We start from the raw sequence: 20,061 nt of genomic DNA, 5'->3' as shown, positions 1-20,061 counted from the left end.
ACAGGTTTCAACCGGATCGGTGATGTTCTCGAATCGTCTAATATAATAACAACACAAATATATTGGTTCATTGGTTCATTGATTGTGACACCGTTGTAAGCGTCAGTTGCTTCTTGAGGCGCTTCTTAATTCTGTCCGCTTCACTTCCGGTTGCATTAGGAGGTATTGAAGAAGACTTGTTTCTCAATAACTAGTGAAAATGATTTACAGGTGCAGTGGTAACAAGGGTAGTATAATAATTTCATATAAGATAAGGGTATTCAGTTATAAAAAAGGACTGACAAGCCTGTATAGACCTGTCAATGATACCTGTACTTAGAAGTATAGATATTTAAAGGGTTTCATGAGTTATTTTTTTTTTCTGAATTTGGATTGGACATTTGGGAAGTTGTATGTGTTAACCCAGCTAATTAGTAGAAGCTTGGTTCGAACTTGATGGGGTGATTTATCCAGTGTTTGTTTAACCTGCTCTTAAAAGAAAACATAGATGGGGCATTAACCACTTGATCAGAGAGACCATTCCAATCATTTACAATTCTAAATTTGAACGAATGGCCACGCAGATTACTTCTACACCTCAGTTTTTCAAGTTTCTTGTTGTGACCTCTGGTTGTTCTTGTTGCATTGATTTTTAAAAAGTCATCTTTGATGTTATCTATCCCATTTGTTATCTTAAAGGTTTGCAACATATCTGACCTGAGTCTCCTGTACTCCATTGTTGGTAACCCAAGAGCCTTGAGTCTTTCAGGATAGGATAAGTCTTTGATACCAGGGACCAGTTTGGTGGCTCTTCTTTGCACATTTTCTATAGATATCTTATCCTTTATAAACATCGGTGCCCAAACTACAACAGCGGTCTCTAGATATGGTCTTACAAGTGATTTGTATAGGGTAATGAACATTTCTTTGTTTACACAGCTAAAGGTCCTAAAGATCATTCCTACATTTCTGTTTGCTTTTGCTACTGACAGGTTTACATGTTCACTAAACTTAAGATTAGTGTCAAAAGTCACCCCTAGAACCTTTTCACTAGCAACAGATTGGAGTTTGTGAACTTCCCCCTGTTTGATGATGCTGTATGAAGTGTTATATTTTAAAGCTCCTTGGTGTAATTTTCGGTGCTTACACTTGTCAGAGTTTAGCTCCTTCATCCATGTTCTCGTCCAGTTGTTTAAACGGTGTAGATCCTCTTGAAGATGTTGCCCCTGATCTCCTGGATCCATTGCACGATATATCTTTGTATCATCTGCAAACATTTTGGTCAGGTTATGAATGACCTCAGGTATGTCATTAACGTAGATGAGGAATAGGACTGGCCCCAGCACACTACCCTGGGGGACTCCACTTGTGACTTGACATGTACTTGATTCACAACCGTTGATAACATTTTTTTGTTCCATATCATTGAGGAAGTCAGCAATACAGACCAGTATGTCCCCTTTAATGCCATATCCCTTGACTTTGTGTAGTAGTCTCCTGTGGGGTACTTTATCAAAGACCTTTTTGTAGTCCAAATAAATGACATCCACTTGCTTGTTTTGGTCAATAGCTTCTGTCCAGTCGTCAATTGATTCCAATAATTGTGTGGTGCAGGACATGCCACTTCTTAAACCGTGCTGCTCTTTGGAGAAAATGTTGTTGTTGTCCATGTGTCCCATTATTTCATCTCTTATGATTCGCTGGAGTAGTTTGCCCACAATTGATGTAATGCTAATGGGCCTATAGTTCCCTGGATCTTTCTTGTTCCATTTTTCAAAAATTGGTGTGACATTAGCTTGTTTCCAGGATTTCAGGAGACAATTTTCTGCTATTGATTTTTCAAAGATGTATTTAAGTGGGATCTTGATTTGGTCTGCGGTCTCCTTTAGGAATTTGGAATGTATGTTGTCAGGACCAGCCGCTTTGGTTACTTTCAGCCTGCCAATAGCTTTGAATATTTTTCCTCTGATATCTCAACCCTGCTTATTTCCCTATTAGGGGAGTGATCTTGGAATTGGGTAAGTGGTTCTTAGGACCTCGGCCTTTTCTAGGTCATTCTTGGTGAGTTCTCCGTTTCCTTTGTCAAGTTGAGTTATCTTCTCTTTTGTCTTGGCCTTGTTGCGGACATATTTCCAAAATGGTTTCGGTTCAGTTCTTATTTTATTAGCTAGTAATTCCTCGTGGTTGTAGGTGTTGTTTCGAATAGCCCTTGTTGCTAAATTCCTTGCTTTTTGGTAGGATGTGAAGTTTGAAGCAGTTTTACAGTGTATATATTTTTTTCCATATTTTTATCTTGACTGCTTCAAGAGTCTTCCTGTCGAGAACATGGTGGTCCTTTCCTTTTCCCGTTCGTCCTTTACTCACTGGTATATTTGGCTTAACAACTTTAGATATTATTTCAGTAAAGAATTCCCAGGATTCGGTAAGATCCATAATATTCATGACACCTCACTCTACGTTTGAAAGCTCCTCCCTAATTACTGCATAGTCAGCTTTAAAATAGTTTAGTCTTGGTTTTTCTCCAACTTTGTCTTCGGTGTAACATACAAATTTAAAAGCTAACGATAGATGGTCACTAGGTCCAATACTGCTTTTATATTCCAGACTGTCAATCATATTCTCTTCATTTGTTAGAATGAGGTCTAGAACTGATGGAATGTTCCCCTCCCTGAGTCTTGTAGGATGCAACACATGTTGATATAAAAAGAAATCATGGGTTAGTTCTAGGAATTTTGAAGATACATGTTGTTCGTTGACATCAGTAGTATTTTCCTTCCAGTTGATTTCCTTAAAGTTAAAGTCTCCCAAGATAAGAAGGTGAGAATGAGAGGTTGAATTAGCCTTTCCAAACAGTTCACTGAGCTGAGTGAAGTTCTCTCCATCACAGTTGGGACTCCTATACACGCAACCCAATAGAAGGGAATCAGATTTGTTGAGTGTTATTTTACACCATACAGCTTCTTGGTAGTTCAACTCGTNGTTTTTTGGAAGGATCTCAGTTAATGCAATAATGTCTGGCTTTGATTCTTCAACAATAAGTTTTAGTTCTTCCATCTTTGGGACAGTCAGTGTGTCCACGTTAGTGTAAAAAACATTTAGGCCATCTGTGTTAAAAACTTTAAAACCAACATCCTATGGGTTTGAAGAGTTGTGCGAGTGACTGGTTTCATTCCTGGACTGTCGTGAGACTGACAGACCACCGATTACGGTATCATCGGGGTCAAGCATCGATTCCTGGCTGGAGGGTGGTCGTCTTATAGCCGTTAGCTGACTATTTAAGACCATGTTGGCGATGGGGCTCATATCCCCAATAGTACGGTCCTCCACCCCGACATTCAAATCCGTGTTGGTCTCACTGGGGGGCATCTAATATGGTCTCAACTTCCATGGGGTCAGCTACCTGCCCAATTGTCCTGTCGTCGGGTGTAGCCAGTGTACGTTTGTTTCTTCTTTTATCTTGTTCCTGCCTTTGCTCTTTAGTCAGGTCCCTCAAAAGTATTACCCTACGGAGATGTTCTTCAGCTTTTGCTGATATTTTTCTAGCATTCTCTAGAAGAGACTTCTTTTGGTTCCGGCTGCCCAACTTTGCTATAAGAGGTCTGACGTTATCTTCTGTTTTTTCCCCCACTCTATAAATTGTTACCAACTCAAGATTGTCTACATCTAGTGTTGAAGCAAGATTTCTGATGGTGGCTGCATCCATTTCTTTAGACCTGGTTGGATCCTGCTCAGTGTTTTCAGGTACACGGAAGAGTATGATGTTCAACTCTTTATTCCGCATCTGCTCCAGCTCTTTAGTGCGATGGTCCACCAATGCGTTAACTTCTGCTCGGAGCTCTTCTTCCACATCTTTCTTCATGTCGCTGACCTCACTTCTGATATTTTCCTTATTTGTTGTCTCAATGGTTTCAAATTTTTTTCCAGCTTGGTCATACGCTGTTCATTTTGCAATTCCAATCTTGATAGGGTGGCTGCTATATTTTCCATTGTAGGCAAAGTGTTAGAGCAGCTGTTGCACGACCATCTGCAGTTTTGGTTATCTCCCTTTGTAAAAAATTGGTATACTGGAACTTGAAGACCGGAACATGTTTGGCAGTAAGGTAACTTTCATCCCGAACAGCACAAGGTGGGTCTGTTGCTGCATTTATTACACTTATGTTTACTTTTTTGTTTTTCAGCTGGGGAAGGTCCATTTCGGAATCTCTTGGATGCTTGGCTTTCATCTTCAACATGGCTAGGTTTGGGCGTACTAGTTTCTCTGGCTAATAGTTGACTTGGCCTTATATCAAAATTGAGGGATTTTCTGGAGTTAGGATCCATTTCTAGTCATGTGTATATTATGTTAATGACAGTGCGACTCGATATTTCATTACAAACAGATCTAGCTTGATAAATAGTGGGCACCTAGCATGGGTTCCATGCCGGGGTTCTGCTTATCCCTTTTTTAGGCCTTAAATTCTTTCAGGACAATGGTGTCACTAGCACGGATTCCATGCCGGGTTAGACCATGACCATGAATATACTGTTGGAATTAGCTACAGTTATAGACAAAAAATATTGATATCAACATATTGAGGTGCAACGAGTAACTGACCTGTTATAGGAGCTCATTTTCAGCATGGATTTGTATTCTGTCATCATTCCTGGGTGGGACAAAAAAACAGAGCGCAGCTATGTCCTTTTTGAGAATGAGTGTCCAGGCTTTTGCAAGGCTTAGTCCCGGGTGTATTCCGTCGCGTAGTAGTTTGAAGTTGTGCGCATAACGACACGATGTTGTTTTTCTTCCTCCACGACTTTTGTCTAGACACGAATTCAGATGAAGGCCACTAGTCTGTAATTCCTTGTTAAGATCATTTATCCCCGAGTTTAATAGGTTAACATGGCGGCGAAGCTCAAGATCATCTTCCTTGTCCGATTGTTTCGGTGAATTCTTGAATAGGTTCCACGCTTCTATAAAGTAGTGGGTGGTATCAATGAACTTGATGTCAGCCCCAGGGGTATTCTTCACCAAGTTCACGGCTATTCTATATTGCTGAAGAATTTGTTCAACTGTACCATTGTCTCTGGATTGGAGATTAATAGCCTTATTCACGGTGTCCTTTACGGTCAGATCACAGGTTCCACTCCAGAAGTAGAAGAGCACGGATCTATGCCTCTCCACAGTACTTCTTATTCTCCGCTGTAGTGTGTTGACCAATGTACTAGTGTTTGCTCCTGCTTGTCCCCACAGTTCGCAAGGAAAATCCGTTCCACTGCTATTTTTTAGTGCATATCCTTTGCTGGCTGTTATTAAAATGGGATACCTAGTCCTGGTATTCACACTAGGGAGGGAGAAATTTTCTTTCTCTAGAAATTTGGCTAACTTTTGTTCAGACATTAGTTGTAACCGACATATGGACACTTAATATAATTTGACTGTTCTACAAAGGTACTGGTGCTAACTGTTTAAGGATTTGCTTGACTAGCATGGTTCCCATGCTGGGTCAGGTTTTTGAGTGAGTGGTCAGTAATCTGAATAATTGAGGATAAACAAAGGATATAAAATAAGTATACAAATCTAAATAGGTAATTTAGTCTAGATAATTTCATCAATTTATATTATTACACAGGTTTCCACATTAATCTATTTCTGATGAGTATAGGGCATCTCACTTCCGGCTCGGACATCCCCTAAAAATGATCGAAAACTGCTTAATCGTTTTTTGGTAATATATCGTTTATTGTATTATTTTTTCTCGGGCAAATATAATATCATAATAAGCGGTTTCCACTGTGCTGTTATTATTTATTTCTGACATAATTTCCGACTCCTGTGGTGCAATGCACTCATATTACGGTACTATGCCGTCTGCATCATCGAGTATCTTGACGTGTGAACTGAATGCTTTTGTAAAGTTGCGTGGCAGGGTACGTACGTACTCTGAATCAGTGAATAACATGTTAATTTGTTCCGAATTAGACAGTGTGCAAGATAAATGAAACTCCAGAATGATATTATGTATCACCCCAAGCTTGTATAAAGCCAATATATAGTCCACGTCTCTGACGCACTGTCACCTTGATGTTGAAGTCAATATATTATGTTTTGGGTTCATTGCGAGCGTAGCAAGCTTATCTGATTTTAATAATTTCTTTTTCTGAGTAATGTTCTGTAACTGTGCATCACACTGCCCGCGCATTATCTGTCCCCTCCCCTCTAACATGTTTATAAACTCGGTGTTGAGCTGTTGACACTTCCCCAGCATCAATTAAATTGGTCAGCGAACCTGATGATAGAGACATTTGTACCTGTAAGGTCAGTGGTCCGTAGTAGTAACAGGGTACAAGTGTTACATTTTAAGTTTTTAATCCGATAATCTTTTTCTTGCATGATGGATAAACAGGTTGGGTTTGTTTCTGGTGAAAATTGAAATATTCATGATTCATTCTACTCTGGAAAGTTCGGAAAGTACAAGGTGGCTAGCCAAGACAGGTATCTAATTTAATTTTGTGCAACACTATATGGTTCAGATTACATGCGTAGCAAAATAAACTGGAATGGTAACACCTTTCCGAAAAAAATCTGGATCCGCCCCTGGTCAGTTCTAAACAAAACATAATAAAAACTGTTGAACATGGAAAAAGCATGACTGATAAAAATGACTGTTAAATAATACATAAAATAATCAACTTTGTAACAATGAAAACAACCAAACCATTAACTGTATTCTTTCTTGTATTTCAGGCAGCACAGGAAGCTTTGGAAGATGTGAATAAATCCAAAGAGGCTTCAATTATCAAAAACAACTGGATTGAAACTGAAGATATTATTATCTGCAATAAAGATTGAACACGTGATCATTAAATGGACTGCATGATTGCCAGACATCGTATACATGCTGTGCAGTTGTGGCCCAATATGGATTCAAAAGTGTCCATCAACGCCATTTTATCACATGTATTTTTTTAAATTTTAAAATACACTGGAAATACGTGATCTCTCATCAAAAACTCAAAATTTTCCTTGATGGAAAACCTCCCTTCTAGTTGAGGCCATAACTCCCACACATATCCTCCCCACCTAGTCACTTTACTCATTGGTTGGTGCATTTTGCAACAGTTCATGGGGCCCCTTTTATGGGTATTGAGCCTCATATTGGTATGTCCTGGATACAGAACTTTATTTTAGGTTACAACCAATATTAAAATCCAAATATGTTAAAGTTGACAATTGCCACCTATTTGAAGAAATACATCTAAATGAGGAAGTTATGAAGGATGAGGGACTTTCCGATAAAAAAAATCTGGGAGATGTATTTGCTGAGGAGAACCCCCACCCCCACCCTGGTCTTACCTGTCCAAGACCACTGGTATATACATGCAATACGCCAGTGTGTAGTTTCATGAACATACTTCTGTAACTTACAGAGCACTATTAAAGCACAAGAGGCTTGAAAATCTGTATATACTATTAGTAATAACACAGCATGTAACTGTCCATGGACATTTACCTGGCAAGTCTAGTACATTTCACAAGATGTAAAATTAGCAAGCAATAGTTAAGCTTAATTGACCCTAAACTTGGAAAAATTTGGGGACTGTGATTAACTGTTGCCTCAGCACATTTTGTGATAACACATAATACACTTGACTGACTTATTGTAGAATGGATTCCATGTTATACCCCTAGTTTACGTACGTAAGAAAATGATATTTTGAATATCAGAAAAATATGAACTCAAGATCACTTTCACAAACCTACCCTATTTTTTGCATACAAATTGATAACTTAAGTTTGATGGATTCATGTATTATAATATTTATTTGCAGTGAGATTGTTGATTTATGACACAATGTTAATTAGTCCCCCACCGGTCCTCTGATAGAGGATATAGAATTTGATTTATGATTATACGAGGAGGTGTATACTGACATATGACACATGGCAAAATTCTAGTTGACCTAAAGACATTTTTGACAAACGTTTGCTGCTGCTGGTCTGTAGGAAATATATGTTTCATCCTCTACCAATAGGCACTAAGAAGATATTGCAACAGTCATATAATTATTCATTCGGAAGTCAACTCTTTATTTATGGCAGGTCCTCGGAGGGAAAATACGTTTCAGACTATTGATATTAGATAAGAGTAAATATTCGTTCACATCATTTTCAGCAACTTTAAATGGCGTTTATCCTGCATATCAACTGTCTGTTTTATATGTGAGGTTTGAGTTGTGTCATAGTCGATTTTTGTCCTGCCCCACACTGGACATCTATGTCAAAATGTTTAAGTCTGGTGTCAGAGCCAGAGGAAACTTGTGCTAGTCTAGGCGACAGCGCTGCTTAGATAACTTAATTATCATTTTAGAGAATTTTGAAGATGTTGATTACGTTAGGTCCCCTTGTAATTTAATTAACCCCGACGCAACCGGAGTTAAGGAATGAGGATATGGCGGGAAAGTCGAACCTGTGAATTTTGTTTTGTACATTATCATAAAACTTTCTTTCCCTTTATTTTATGAATTCTATATGAACGTCTAATAAAGAAAGTCTATATTAATTACCAAAATAAACAAGTCTACTTCATCGGGATGTCGCTTTAACGGCGTTAGCAGGTATAAATTTACGTCCTAAGAAAATACTGAGTGGGATATTTTATGCCAGGTGGACATGTTCCTTCCATCCCCCCTCCTCCCCCGCAAAAAGAAAAAAAAAATACCAAGCCATTATAAATAATTTTCCCACCACTAAAAGTCACATCCGACGGTACGTTATATACTGAACAAAAAAGGAAACGCACAATTAAATTATGCAATCAATAGCCTATGATATTTTGGGAAATTTGTACAAAATTTTATATCAATATGAAGGGACAAGTCTACTCTCTAACGACTTAATATCTCGTTATAACGACTTAGTACCTCGTTATAACGACTTAGTACCTCGTTATAATGACTTAGTATCTCGTTACAACGACTTAAGTATCTCGTTATAACGACTTAGTATCTCGTTATAACGACGTAGTATCTCGTTATAACGACTTAGTATCTCGTTACAACGACTTAAGTATCTCGTTATAACGACTTAGTATCTCGTTATAACGACTTCGTGTCTCGTTATAACAAATGATTTTTCTGGTTAGATCTTCAAAAAACATTATTTAAAAAAAGTGCAATGGTAAGCAAAAAAATTAGACCTGGCGGATGCATTATGGGTGGCGGTTCGGGCCAAAATGTAAAAGTAACGCGTTACAATGGTAAATACACTGGCCAATCAGAGAAATCGTTTCATAGTTGATGTCTTTGATATTTAAAATAAATAAAAATGTTATGACTAATCATATTAAAAAAAAAGACAGACAATAACCCATTTCCACATCATATGTTTCTTCTAAGTTATGTGGAAATCGGTTATTGTCTGGTTTTTTTTTCAATATGAATAAACAAATCTTCATTTGATTGGAATAAAATATGGCAGTTATATATATGATATATAAATAAAATTTCCAGAGCCTTAAAAGTGGTGTCGGAACGCAATTTAGAATTTTTATAATTGACTTTCACTGGGAAATGCCCTATTTTTTGGGAACTTCAAAAAGTCATAATTTTTTTATTTATTTTTCCGATTTCCTTAAATGCCTTCGTTAGGTAAATACAAACACCTGTGAACCCAATGATACTTCACTACAAAGTTTGGTTAACATCAGTTTATTTATGGACTGTTGAAAAAGATATTTTAACAAAAGTTATTGGGACAGATGACGGACATTGCACCACGGAATAAGATCAAATGTCCTAATAACCGTTATTTATTGGATAAATTAGAACCAATCTAATCTTCATTTTTTTCCATAGAATTCTTTGTCTAGAAAGAGACGTAAGGCGGGCTGTTGGGAATTTAATCGCCGAGGAGGATGCAGAATAGTTCTTGTCGATTTTTGAAGACATGTCTTCTGATGTGGAAAAACATAGCTCGGGTGATTTTGATTTAAACTTATTTTATTGCCTTTAAAGCAACAGGATTGGGCACAAGTTGTACAACTTATTTAAAGCCCTTTCCCTAAAATAAAACATCTGAATATATTTATAAAATTCAAGACGGCATATACAATATACACAACCATTTGTACATATCTTATGAGAGAGAGAGAGAGAGAGAGAGAGAGAGAGATTTTAGAAATGTTTTTTTTTCATAATGTGGACAATCTTTTCCGACACTGACGGCAGAAGTTTACACTATACACTTTCCTAAACATTCTTGTACTATTGTCCATCACTCCCGTGCCTTGGTTTGCTTCCTTCTTGTCCGTCCGTTCGTCCTTGAATATCCGTTTCTCGATGATCGGTACAAAAACATTCAAACTTATATACAACCTGATTTTTAACTATAACAGAGAAAGAGATAGAAAGAAGGGAAGGGAGCGGGGTAGCTCGGATGATTCAGGCACATATTGAACATTGATTATTTCATGCTTGGAAATCATTTTAAAATATAAAGTTATGTTTAATAATTAAATTAGTTCCATACTAGGTGTAAAATACTTCTAATTCCTCCCCGAATAAATTTTCATCTCTACTCTGTTCTTCCCTGGCCACTTTCTTTGCTATCCCAAGAACAGGAAACTTGAAAACACGAAAACGTCGCATACAAACACTAGTGATTAATCATTTCGGCCGACAGGGACGAATGTCATTTGACACGGTATTTTAGATGTACATGTGCAGTGTGTGTGCTGCAACTTTTACATGCATGATATAAGCATTGATATAAACACGAGAAGCAACTATAATCCAACTGGTAATTATGTGTCGTCAATCCGATCGTGTGTCGACACAAGAGGTGTATGGGCCTAAACGATCACCTAAGGGAATTGACAATGCCTGATCAAATCCAAGGCGACTACATTGCGTAATGGGGCCGCCTGAAAAGTAAAACAACATTGTACAGTATTCAGGACGTTATGAGGAACATGATGAGTCTTCTACAATATCAAACCGAACATTTATCAGGATAAATCCTCAGGATCCCATCATTTTCCCACCAATGTAGGGCTTTCTCTTTTCCTGCCTTATCTGTCTCATCCTCCATGTCTGTACTAGTCCGCAAAACACTAATTATGTGTTGAATAGACTTCAAGCCGAACTTATAAACTATAACTGTAACTATAAAAAGAACAACAAACCATCAGTCATGTTAACGTTGAATAGAATCTTAACAATTTATGACATAACTAGAAACATATATACAAAGACCTTCGAACATTTTAAAATACAAAAATTGTACAACTAAACAGAAAATCATACACGTATTGAACGAGTGGATACCTTACAAAACCACCTAATGTATGTTGATAATCACCAGATTTCACACTTACATAATATACAATGCATGTTGTTCAACATCATCCTGAACCTGGCAACTTACAACACCATTCATTACCGCAATGATACACACTTATCTGCTGTTCCTACCTCTTTCTTATACATTGTCATTCTTCTTCCTTTAAGGACTCCAGACAATTTTATGTTCCTTTTATGTGATAATTTTATGTTCATACAGGAATTGTTTAATGAAGAAACGAGAAAGCAAAAATTATTTTTTGAAGTTCCCAAAAAATAGGGCATTTTCAGAAAATCAATAATAAAAATTCTAAATTGCGTTCCGACACCACTTTTAAGGCTCTGGAAATTTTATAAATTCATATATCAAAATTGTCATATTTTATTTGAATTAAATGAAGATTTGTTAAGTTATATTGAAAAAACACCCAGACAATACCCCATTTCCACATTACTTAGAAGAAAAATATGATGTGGAAATCGGTTATTGTCTAGGTTTTTTTCAATATAAATAGTCAAAACATTTTTATTTATTTTAAATATCAAAAACATCAACTATGAAACGATTTCTCTGATTGGCCAGTGCATTTACCATTGTAACGCGTAAGAAGTGACTTTTAACGCGTTACTTTTTTAACGCGTTATTATATATTGTTTTTGGCCCGAACCGCCACCCATAATGCATCCGCTAGGTCTAATTTTTTGTTTACCATTGCACTTTTTTAAAATAATGTTTTTTAATATCTAACCAAAAAAATCAATTGTTATAACGAGATACGAAGATACTTCTAACGCGTTGCTTTTAAAGGGAGAGCAAGGACCGTAACTCTGCGTGGATATTGCATGTATGGGTGGCGGATCGGGCCAAAAACGAAAAAACGAACAAACGTTTCACTAAGTGTGTGATTGAAAAGGAACGACAACTCTGGGTAGAGATTGACATATATACATGTTGTCAGTCACGCTTACAACTGTTTCTTGTTGGTTATTGTCGGTACATGCCGTCATGTCGTAAATTAGGTGCCGCGTAAGAACTGCTCGGAAGAAACAGGGGCCCTTCAATTCGTTCCAAATGTCTTTTCAGGTAAACTACTGGTAGTCCTAGAACAAAACGAATATTGCATTACATTGAAGATTTTATTTCACAATAAAATGGCATCAATAAACAAAATAAAAGGTCGTGTCGACATTAGTTGGTAAAGAAGATTTAGCTTATGCTTACGTAAGATCGCCGTTAGGTCCTGACTCCTGTCACAGGGGTTCGTTACAAATGATATTTGAAAATACACATGTTATATTGACATGGGTCACAGCACACTAATTATGTGTGCTGTGACCAATATCAGTATAGCATATATGTGTATTTCTTCACACATTTGTAACGAACCCCTGTCGTCCTGTTTCTGTGCATGTCCAGTTTCGGTGCTTCGATGCACCGAGTGTGCATAATTTTGGATGTCAGACGATTCGCCCCCAAACTGTAACGCCACAATCTGGTACACCCCAGATTTTAATTATATCGCCCCAACCAGTTTGCCCCAAAAAAACAATAACGCCCCAACTATTTCGCCCCCCAATTTTATTTTACAAGCATGACATTTATTTACCATTGATGATATTTATTTACCATTGATGACATTTAGAGGTGTTCGCTAATTACTGAACACATCTCACTGTTGACTAATTTTGTAACAATAAAAACTAGGTCAAAAATGGACGAAAGTTTATTACTACAACCAACAGACTTGCTCAAGCACCGCGCATTACCATAGCGATTTGCAGTGTGAACAATTTTGGTATGATACATATTGTATAAAATGATACCCAGTTTTAATCACATTTATGATGGATTCTCTTTTATTATTAGATGAAGGAATTTAAAGATTATCATAAAGACATAAACATAAACTAAATTGCACTTGGGAATAGGTCAGGTACAGCCCTTGAAGTATATGAAATGTTCATTTAGGATCTATTTGATTCAATTTATTCCGTCTTTGCGTATTGCAGAGTTATCTTCTCTTGTGAGCAGGAATTGATTGTTACGTCATTGGTTTGTGTGAGAAAATTATGTTGTTTTCTCAAAAATTGATGACATTACTCTCACAAACAATTGACGTAACAATCAATACCTGCTCACAAGAGCAGATAACTCTGCAATACGCAAAGACGGAATAGACCTTCGATGGATATTTTATGAGAAATAAAAGAAGGGTTCAATAATACACTTCAGGGTTTTATTACTGCCGACTGGTTCAGTAACTACCTCCATGTAACGTTATAGACCGAACCCAATAATGTGCAGTGTTAAACAAGACTTCTTTATTTGAGTATATGTACATGTATGCTTGTTGTGAAGTCAGTTTTTAAAGTATATGTTTGTTCAACTCTGTAACAAGTAGTTTGTAATTTATGAAACTACACTTGGTGTTCTCACTAAGTTTTTAAAAAACAAGAGCCTGTGGAATGTTCACATACTTGTATGATCTTAAAAAAAAAGTTGGTTCAAAGTTGATGAACAGCAGGCTAATTTTGCTGGCAACCAACTTTTACTGCGAACATTTGACACTCATTCATTATTATTGATTATAAAAATCTTTTTGAACACCGGGAATCCTGATGTTCCTCATTTACATTTATCATTGATTACTAACATTTTTAATATGTTTTTGAACACAGGTTATTGGAGGTAACCCTGTGATTTTATGTACGTTAATATTATCATTGTGGTTCCGCGTTAATTATTATCAATGATTATAAATATGTTTTTGAACACAGGTTATTGGAGGTACCCCTGTGATTTTCTGTTCATTAATATTATCATTGTGGTTCTGCGTTAATTATTATCAATGATTATAAATATGTTTTTGAACACACGGAATATTGGGGTTCCCAATTTTTTTATCAGTGATTATAAATATGTTTTTGAACACAGGGAATCCCGTGGATACTATATGAAGAGGACAGCACTAGGTTCTGGGTTCATTACGGTCTGGTCATTCTAGGATTTGTTCTGGCAGTCGTTACAGCAGTGGTACAGTGGATAAATCCAGCCCCCTACGGCAAACATGAAAACAAAGTTTGTATACATACATATATAGTCTTGAGCAAGTGAATTACCATATCCCAGTGGTCCATTGACCTGGGTCAAGTAGATTAGCGCCCATATTTATAAAACTATTCTCATGCTCAAACTTTGAATTCTGTACTCAAACCATTATTTTGTTACTTGTGTAGCGGAACTGGACTTGGTCGACCGTCGGCGACCAGATAGCTCAATTGGTTGAGCGTCCGTCTAGAGTTTGAAGGGTCCCGGGTTTGAACCCTGATCTTGCCGTGCATTTTTCCTCTCCTGTTACACTTGTTTAAATCATGAGACGTAAAAATATAATGAAAAAGTCAAATGTAAACATTTGTAACAGGATTCGGCATGAAGTCTCTCCAAAAATCTTCAGAATCACTGACAAAGTGGGAATTTTTGCTTATTTCATCTCTGGATCAAGAAAGCAGGCTTGAGCGCAAATCTGAGTCTGAGTATGAGAATGGTTTTTCGTGAATACAAGCCTTGGCCTTTGAGCTGGTGATTGAATTACCAAATGGACCATCTCCAAATGCGAGGACTGTGAGTAATAATTGCTTGCTAGGCCTAGGACTTCATTATGAAATTGTACACCCCTGATATAGACCATCAGTTAAAACTGTAAATTGAAGCTAGTTTATATAAACATCCAACCAATGACTTTCTTACGCTCTACATTACAACAAGCTGAGATTTTGAAACATAGTACTCTAACTACCCTTGCTTATCAGTATCACTGTCAAAAATATCTGTTATATGGAAATAATTTTAGCTGCGGTGAGTCATGGAGTTTATCAAGATGTAAAGATTTACTGTAAAAAAATGTTTTGTTGCATTTTGTAACGTCATTTGTTTTTTAATGGGAATATAGGATTTGAACTGGGGTCCAATGATTCCGCAGCGCTTGGGACACATTCTGTCTGATGCCACACCTGGTGTTCTACTATTCCTGCTGGTAAGAGCTCCCCTATTACTTTCAATAATTTTGTATTCCATGTATTGAGAAAAAGGTGATACATGTATTACTGTTAAGCATAACAGTAGTTTTCTCCTCGTTGCCGATCCTTTCGACTAAAATATAACGTTGGAATGAATAAGATTAGAAATTGCTACTTTTATCCTTTAAAAGTCCTGAAATATCTGTATGAGCCGTGTTTAACATTGAACATACCACCAAATCATCATCTGCTAATTCCTTAGTTCAAATGTCTTATGTCACCTCTTAAAATTACTTGTCATGGGATTTCTGTTTCTACAAGAAGTTGTTTTGTGTCGCTTTGAAGGTGCAGGCCTACATTTGTATGTTAGAGTGGTTAGTAACTGCCCTTCATTCTTCGCTTTTCTTTCTTATGTAACAAAATTTTATTCAAGTATTCAGTATACAAGACCTGAAATGAGTTCAGACTTCTGTGGTTTATTGAGTCAAGGTGACTGTTGCTCTAAATTAAAAAATCCTTGTCATCGCTTTCTATTTTGTAGTGAGAATTATTTCTTTACTTTTGCCACAGGTATTCTTTCTGTATGGAGGTGTAAGACGCTATACCAACTATGTATTTTTAGCCATGTTCCTTTGTCACTACGTGCAACGGTATGTAGAATAAATTTATCGTTTGCCTGCCTGATACTGATAGAATTTAAAATATCTGTCAAAAAAACAAAATTAACCAATAGATATTAAGTAGTATTTGAATAACTGGAATTTTTGTTGGAACTTTCTTGTTGAGATTCAATCAAGAAATTTGAAATTTCCCAGAGTCTGAAATGCTATACAGAGTTATTTTAGAAAAAGTAAAACCCCAGTAAAAACTTAGTGCCTAGGACCCTTTGCAGACCTGACTGAATTTACAGGTGTGAAAATGAAGAAGGTGTGTGCTTGACAAATGCTAAATTGCTGTGATTGTTTTAATAATTTTTAAATATAAAATTTCTTCCTGTGCAGGGATAATCCTAGAGTGTACCATGGCAATGTGGACATCTCAAAAATGATTGGCCCACCTGTCTGAATTACATGTTTTAAATTCTATACAGGTATGCATCTGTTTAAAAATCCTGCCAGCTCTTTTGCTAGAATTGTTGAGGCTCCTCTGAAAATGTATATGTTTATAATTATATAGAGAATTTATGTTTCAGTGGTATTATTCACCCACTGATTATGAACTACAGGAGTGCCAAGGTGCCTATTGGGTAAGTCAGACAAGTGTTATGTTTTAGGGGTATTATTCACCCACTGATTATGAACTACAGGAGTGACAAGGTGCCTATTGGGTAAGTCAGACAAGTGCTGTTTTTTAGGGGCATTATTCACCCACTGATTATGAACTCATGAGTGTCAAGGTGCCTATTGGGTAAGTCAGACAAGTGCTATTTTTTAGGGGCATTATTCACCCACTGATTATGAACTCATGAGTGTCAAGGTGCCTATTGGGTAAGTCAGACAAGTGTAATGTTTAAGTGACATTATTCACCCACTTATTATGAACTCATGAGTGCCAAGGTGCCTATTGGGTAAGTCAGACAAGTTTAATGTTTGTTTAAGTGACATTATTCATCCACTGATTATGAACTCATGAGTGCCAAGGTGCCTATTGGGTAAGTCAGACAAGTGCTGTTTTTTAGGGGCATTATTCACCCACTGATTATGAACTCATGAGTGTCAAGGTGCCTATTGGGTAAGTCAGACAAGTGTTATGTTTAAGTGACATTATTCACCCACTGATTATGAACTCATGAGTGTCAAGGTGCCTATTGGGTAAGTCAGACAAGTGCTGTTTTTTAGGGGCATTATTCACCCACTGATTATGAACTACAGGAGTGCCAAGGTGCCTATTGGGTAAGTCAGACAAGTTTAATGTTTGTTTAAGTGACATTATTCATCCACTGATTATGAACTCATGAGTGCCAAGGTGCCTATTGGGTAAGTCAGACAAGTGTTATGTTTAAGTGGCATTATTCACCCACTGCTTATGAACTACAGGAGTGACAAGGTGCCTATTGGTAAGTCAGACAAGTGTTATGTTTAAGTGACATTATTCACCCACTGATTATGAACTACAAGAGTGCCAAGGTGCCTATTGGGTAAGTCAGACAAGTTTAATGTTTGTTTAAGTGACATTATTCATCCACTGATTATGAACTCATGAGTGCCAAGGTGCCTATTGGGTAAGTCAGACAAGTTTAATGTTTGTTTAAGTGACATTATTCATCCACTGATTATGAACTCATGAGTGCCAAGGTGCCTATTGGGTAAGTCAGACAAGTGTTTTTTTTTAGTGACATTATTCACCCACTGATTATGAACTCATGAGTGTCAAGGTGCCTATTGGGTAAGTCAGACAAGTATACTTATTCAGGGTCAGCGTTGACCACTGTATACTGGGAAATTTAGCTGCAGTTTATTTTTTGCCCTCTGTAATGAGGCTTAATTTATCATTACAGTGGGTATTAGTAAACAGCACAATAAAAACTTATACATAATTAAATGTGAAGGACGAAATTAAGACTGAGCGAAATTGATTTCAATGGCGAAAATTTCCCTGTATTATAGTATTTTGTTTGAAATTGGCTGATAAAATTAATCATCGCACCTTCTGTATGATAAAGGTGTTGGCTTATTAAGCCTGCTGTATGATAAAGGTGTTGGCTTATTAAGCCTGCTGTATGATAAAGGTGTTGGCTTATTAAGCCTGCTGTATGATAAAGGTGTTGGCTTATTAAGCCTGCTGTAACACACATACATTATATACACGTACACTTTTTCTGTCTTTCTCCATTAAACATTTTTATCATTCTTGAAAAGAAAATTCCAGGTTTTGATTCAACTGAGTTACATTCTTTTCTTTCCTTCAGGATAACTCTAGGAGGGTTTTTCCCAAACTGTATTTACCATTTCATCAATGCTGATTTTGTTGGGTCTGCTGTTTTCAACATGGATTACTTTTAGTAAGTAAAATGCAGTGGAAAACCTTCACATGATTTATCAGGAAGTAAAATAATCAGTATTCAGAGTTGTGTTTTCTTGATGTACAACAGTTATTGTTATATTCTGTATGTTAACCTGAAAAATATTATCTCTAATCAAAGAGAGTTCCAAACCAAAAATCATGTAAATTATTTTTTTATGAACTATTATGTGGCCTAATGTAAACAATGTTTGTTTAACTGTTGAAAAAACTAAAGTAATTAAAGGGAGATAATTCTCGTCCACTTCTCCTGTTGTCTTATTTGTAATAAATTTGCTTTACATTGTTGTCTTGTTGTGTTAGGTATATGATCTCTGGATGGTTGTAATATGTGTATCATGTCGTATTTGTGTTTCCTGGTTGAAATCAGGGCAGTGGCACAGAAATCTATTCACGGATAAATGGACAAACTTTGACCAGAAGTGAGCCAACCTTATAGGCAGGGTTCATAATACATTGACCAGAAGTAGGCCAACCTTATATTTGCATGGTTTATAATACATTGACCAGAAGTGGGCCAACCTTATATTTGCATGGTTTATTATATATTGACCAGAAGTAGGCCAACCTTATAGGCAGGGTTCATAATACATTGACCAGAAGTAGGCCAACCTTATATTGGCATGGTTCATAATACATTGACCAGAAGTGGGCCAACCTTATATTTGCATGGTTTATAATACATTGACCAGAAGTAGGCCAACCTTATAGGCAGGGTTCATAATACATTGACCAGAAGTACGCCAACCTTATAGGCAGGGTTCATAATACTTTGACAAGAAGTAGGCCAACCTTATAGGCAGGGTTCATAATGCATTGACCAGAATTAGGCCATCCTTATAGGCAGGGTTCATAATACATTGACCAGAATTAGGCCAACCTTATAGGCAGGGTTCATAATAAATTGACCAGAAGTGGGTCAACCTTTTAGGCAGGGTTCGTAATACATTGACCAGAAGTAGGCCATCCTTATAGGCAGGGTTCATAATTCTTTGACCAGAAGTGGGCCAACCTTATAGGCAGGGATCATAATACATTTACCAGAAGTAGGACAACCTTATAGGCAGGGTTCCTACTACATTGACCAGAATTAGGCCACCCTTATAGGCAGGGTTCATAATAAATTGACCAGAAGTAGGCCATCCTTATAGGCAGGGTTCATTATACTTTGACCAGAAGTGGGCCAACCTTATAGGCAGGGATCATAATACATTTACCAGAAGTAGGACAACCTTATAGGCAGGGTTTATAATACATTGACCAGAAGTGGGCCAACCTTATAGGCAGGGATCATAATACATTTACCAGAAGTAGGACAACCTTATAGGCAGGGTTCAAAATATATTGACCAGAAGTAGTCCAACCTTATAGGCAGGGTTTATAATACATTGACCAGAAGTGGGCCAACCTTATAGGCAGGGGTCATAATAAATTGACCAGAAGTGGTTCAACCTTTTAGTCAGGGTTCGTAATACATTGACCAGAAGAAGGCCAACCTTATAGGCAGGGGTCATAATACACAGTTAAGGAGTTTGTGACAATTTTTTTTTATTAATTGATAAATATGTGTTCTTTCAGCAGTGTAATAAATTCTATTCCACGTAGATTACAGTGATAAGTGTGTGAATATATATATGTCAAAATACTGCAAATTAATGTTAGCAAGCCTGTTAGTTTTTCCAGACACTTCTGACCCTCTTCATACCTTGTAGTTATGCGCCAACC

General features: G+C 37.0%; 1 protein-coding gene across 2 annotated transcripts in view; it reads left to right on the top strand.

Moving 5' to 3' along the window:
* The first annotated feature begins 12,156 nt into the window (after positions 1-12,156).
* The window catches only part of LOC110451419 (steroid 5-alpha-reductase DET2-like), a 17,753-nt gene continuing 9,848 nt past the window's right edge, over positions 12,157-20,061 (top strand). For both annotated transcript variants that reach the window (XM_021499424.1, XM_021499423.1), the window contains exons 1-6: positions 12,157-12,382; positions 14,234-14,377; positions 15,249-15,332; positions 15,886-15,965; positions 16,508-16,561; positions 18,224-18,316. In XM_021499424.1, the coding sequence (XP_021355099.1) occupies positions 12,371-12,382; positions 14,234-14,377; positions 15,249-15,332; positions 15,886-15,965; positions 16,508-16,561; positions 18,224-18,316 (467 nt within the window). In that variant the 5' untranslated portion in view covers positions 12,157-12,370. The remainder of the gene's footprint in view (positions 12,383-14,233; positions 14,378-15,248; positions 15,333-15,885; positions 15,966-16,507; positions 16,562-18,223; positions 18,317-20,061) is intronic.

This window comes from Mizuhopecten yessoensis, unplaced genomic scaffold (assembly GCF_002113885.1).
Source record: "Mizuhopecten yessoensis strain PY_sf001 unplaced genomic scaffold, ASM211388v2 scaffold5991, whole genome shotgun sequence".
Lineage (NCBI taxonomy): Eukaryota > Metazoa > Mollusca > Bivalvia > Pectinida > Pectinidae > Mizuhopecten > Mizuhopecten yessoensis.
The sequence above is the reverse complement of the archived record's forward strand: the minus strand, read 5'-3'. Positions and strand labels throughout refer to the sequence as shown.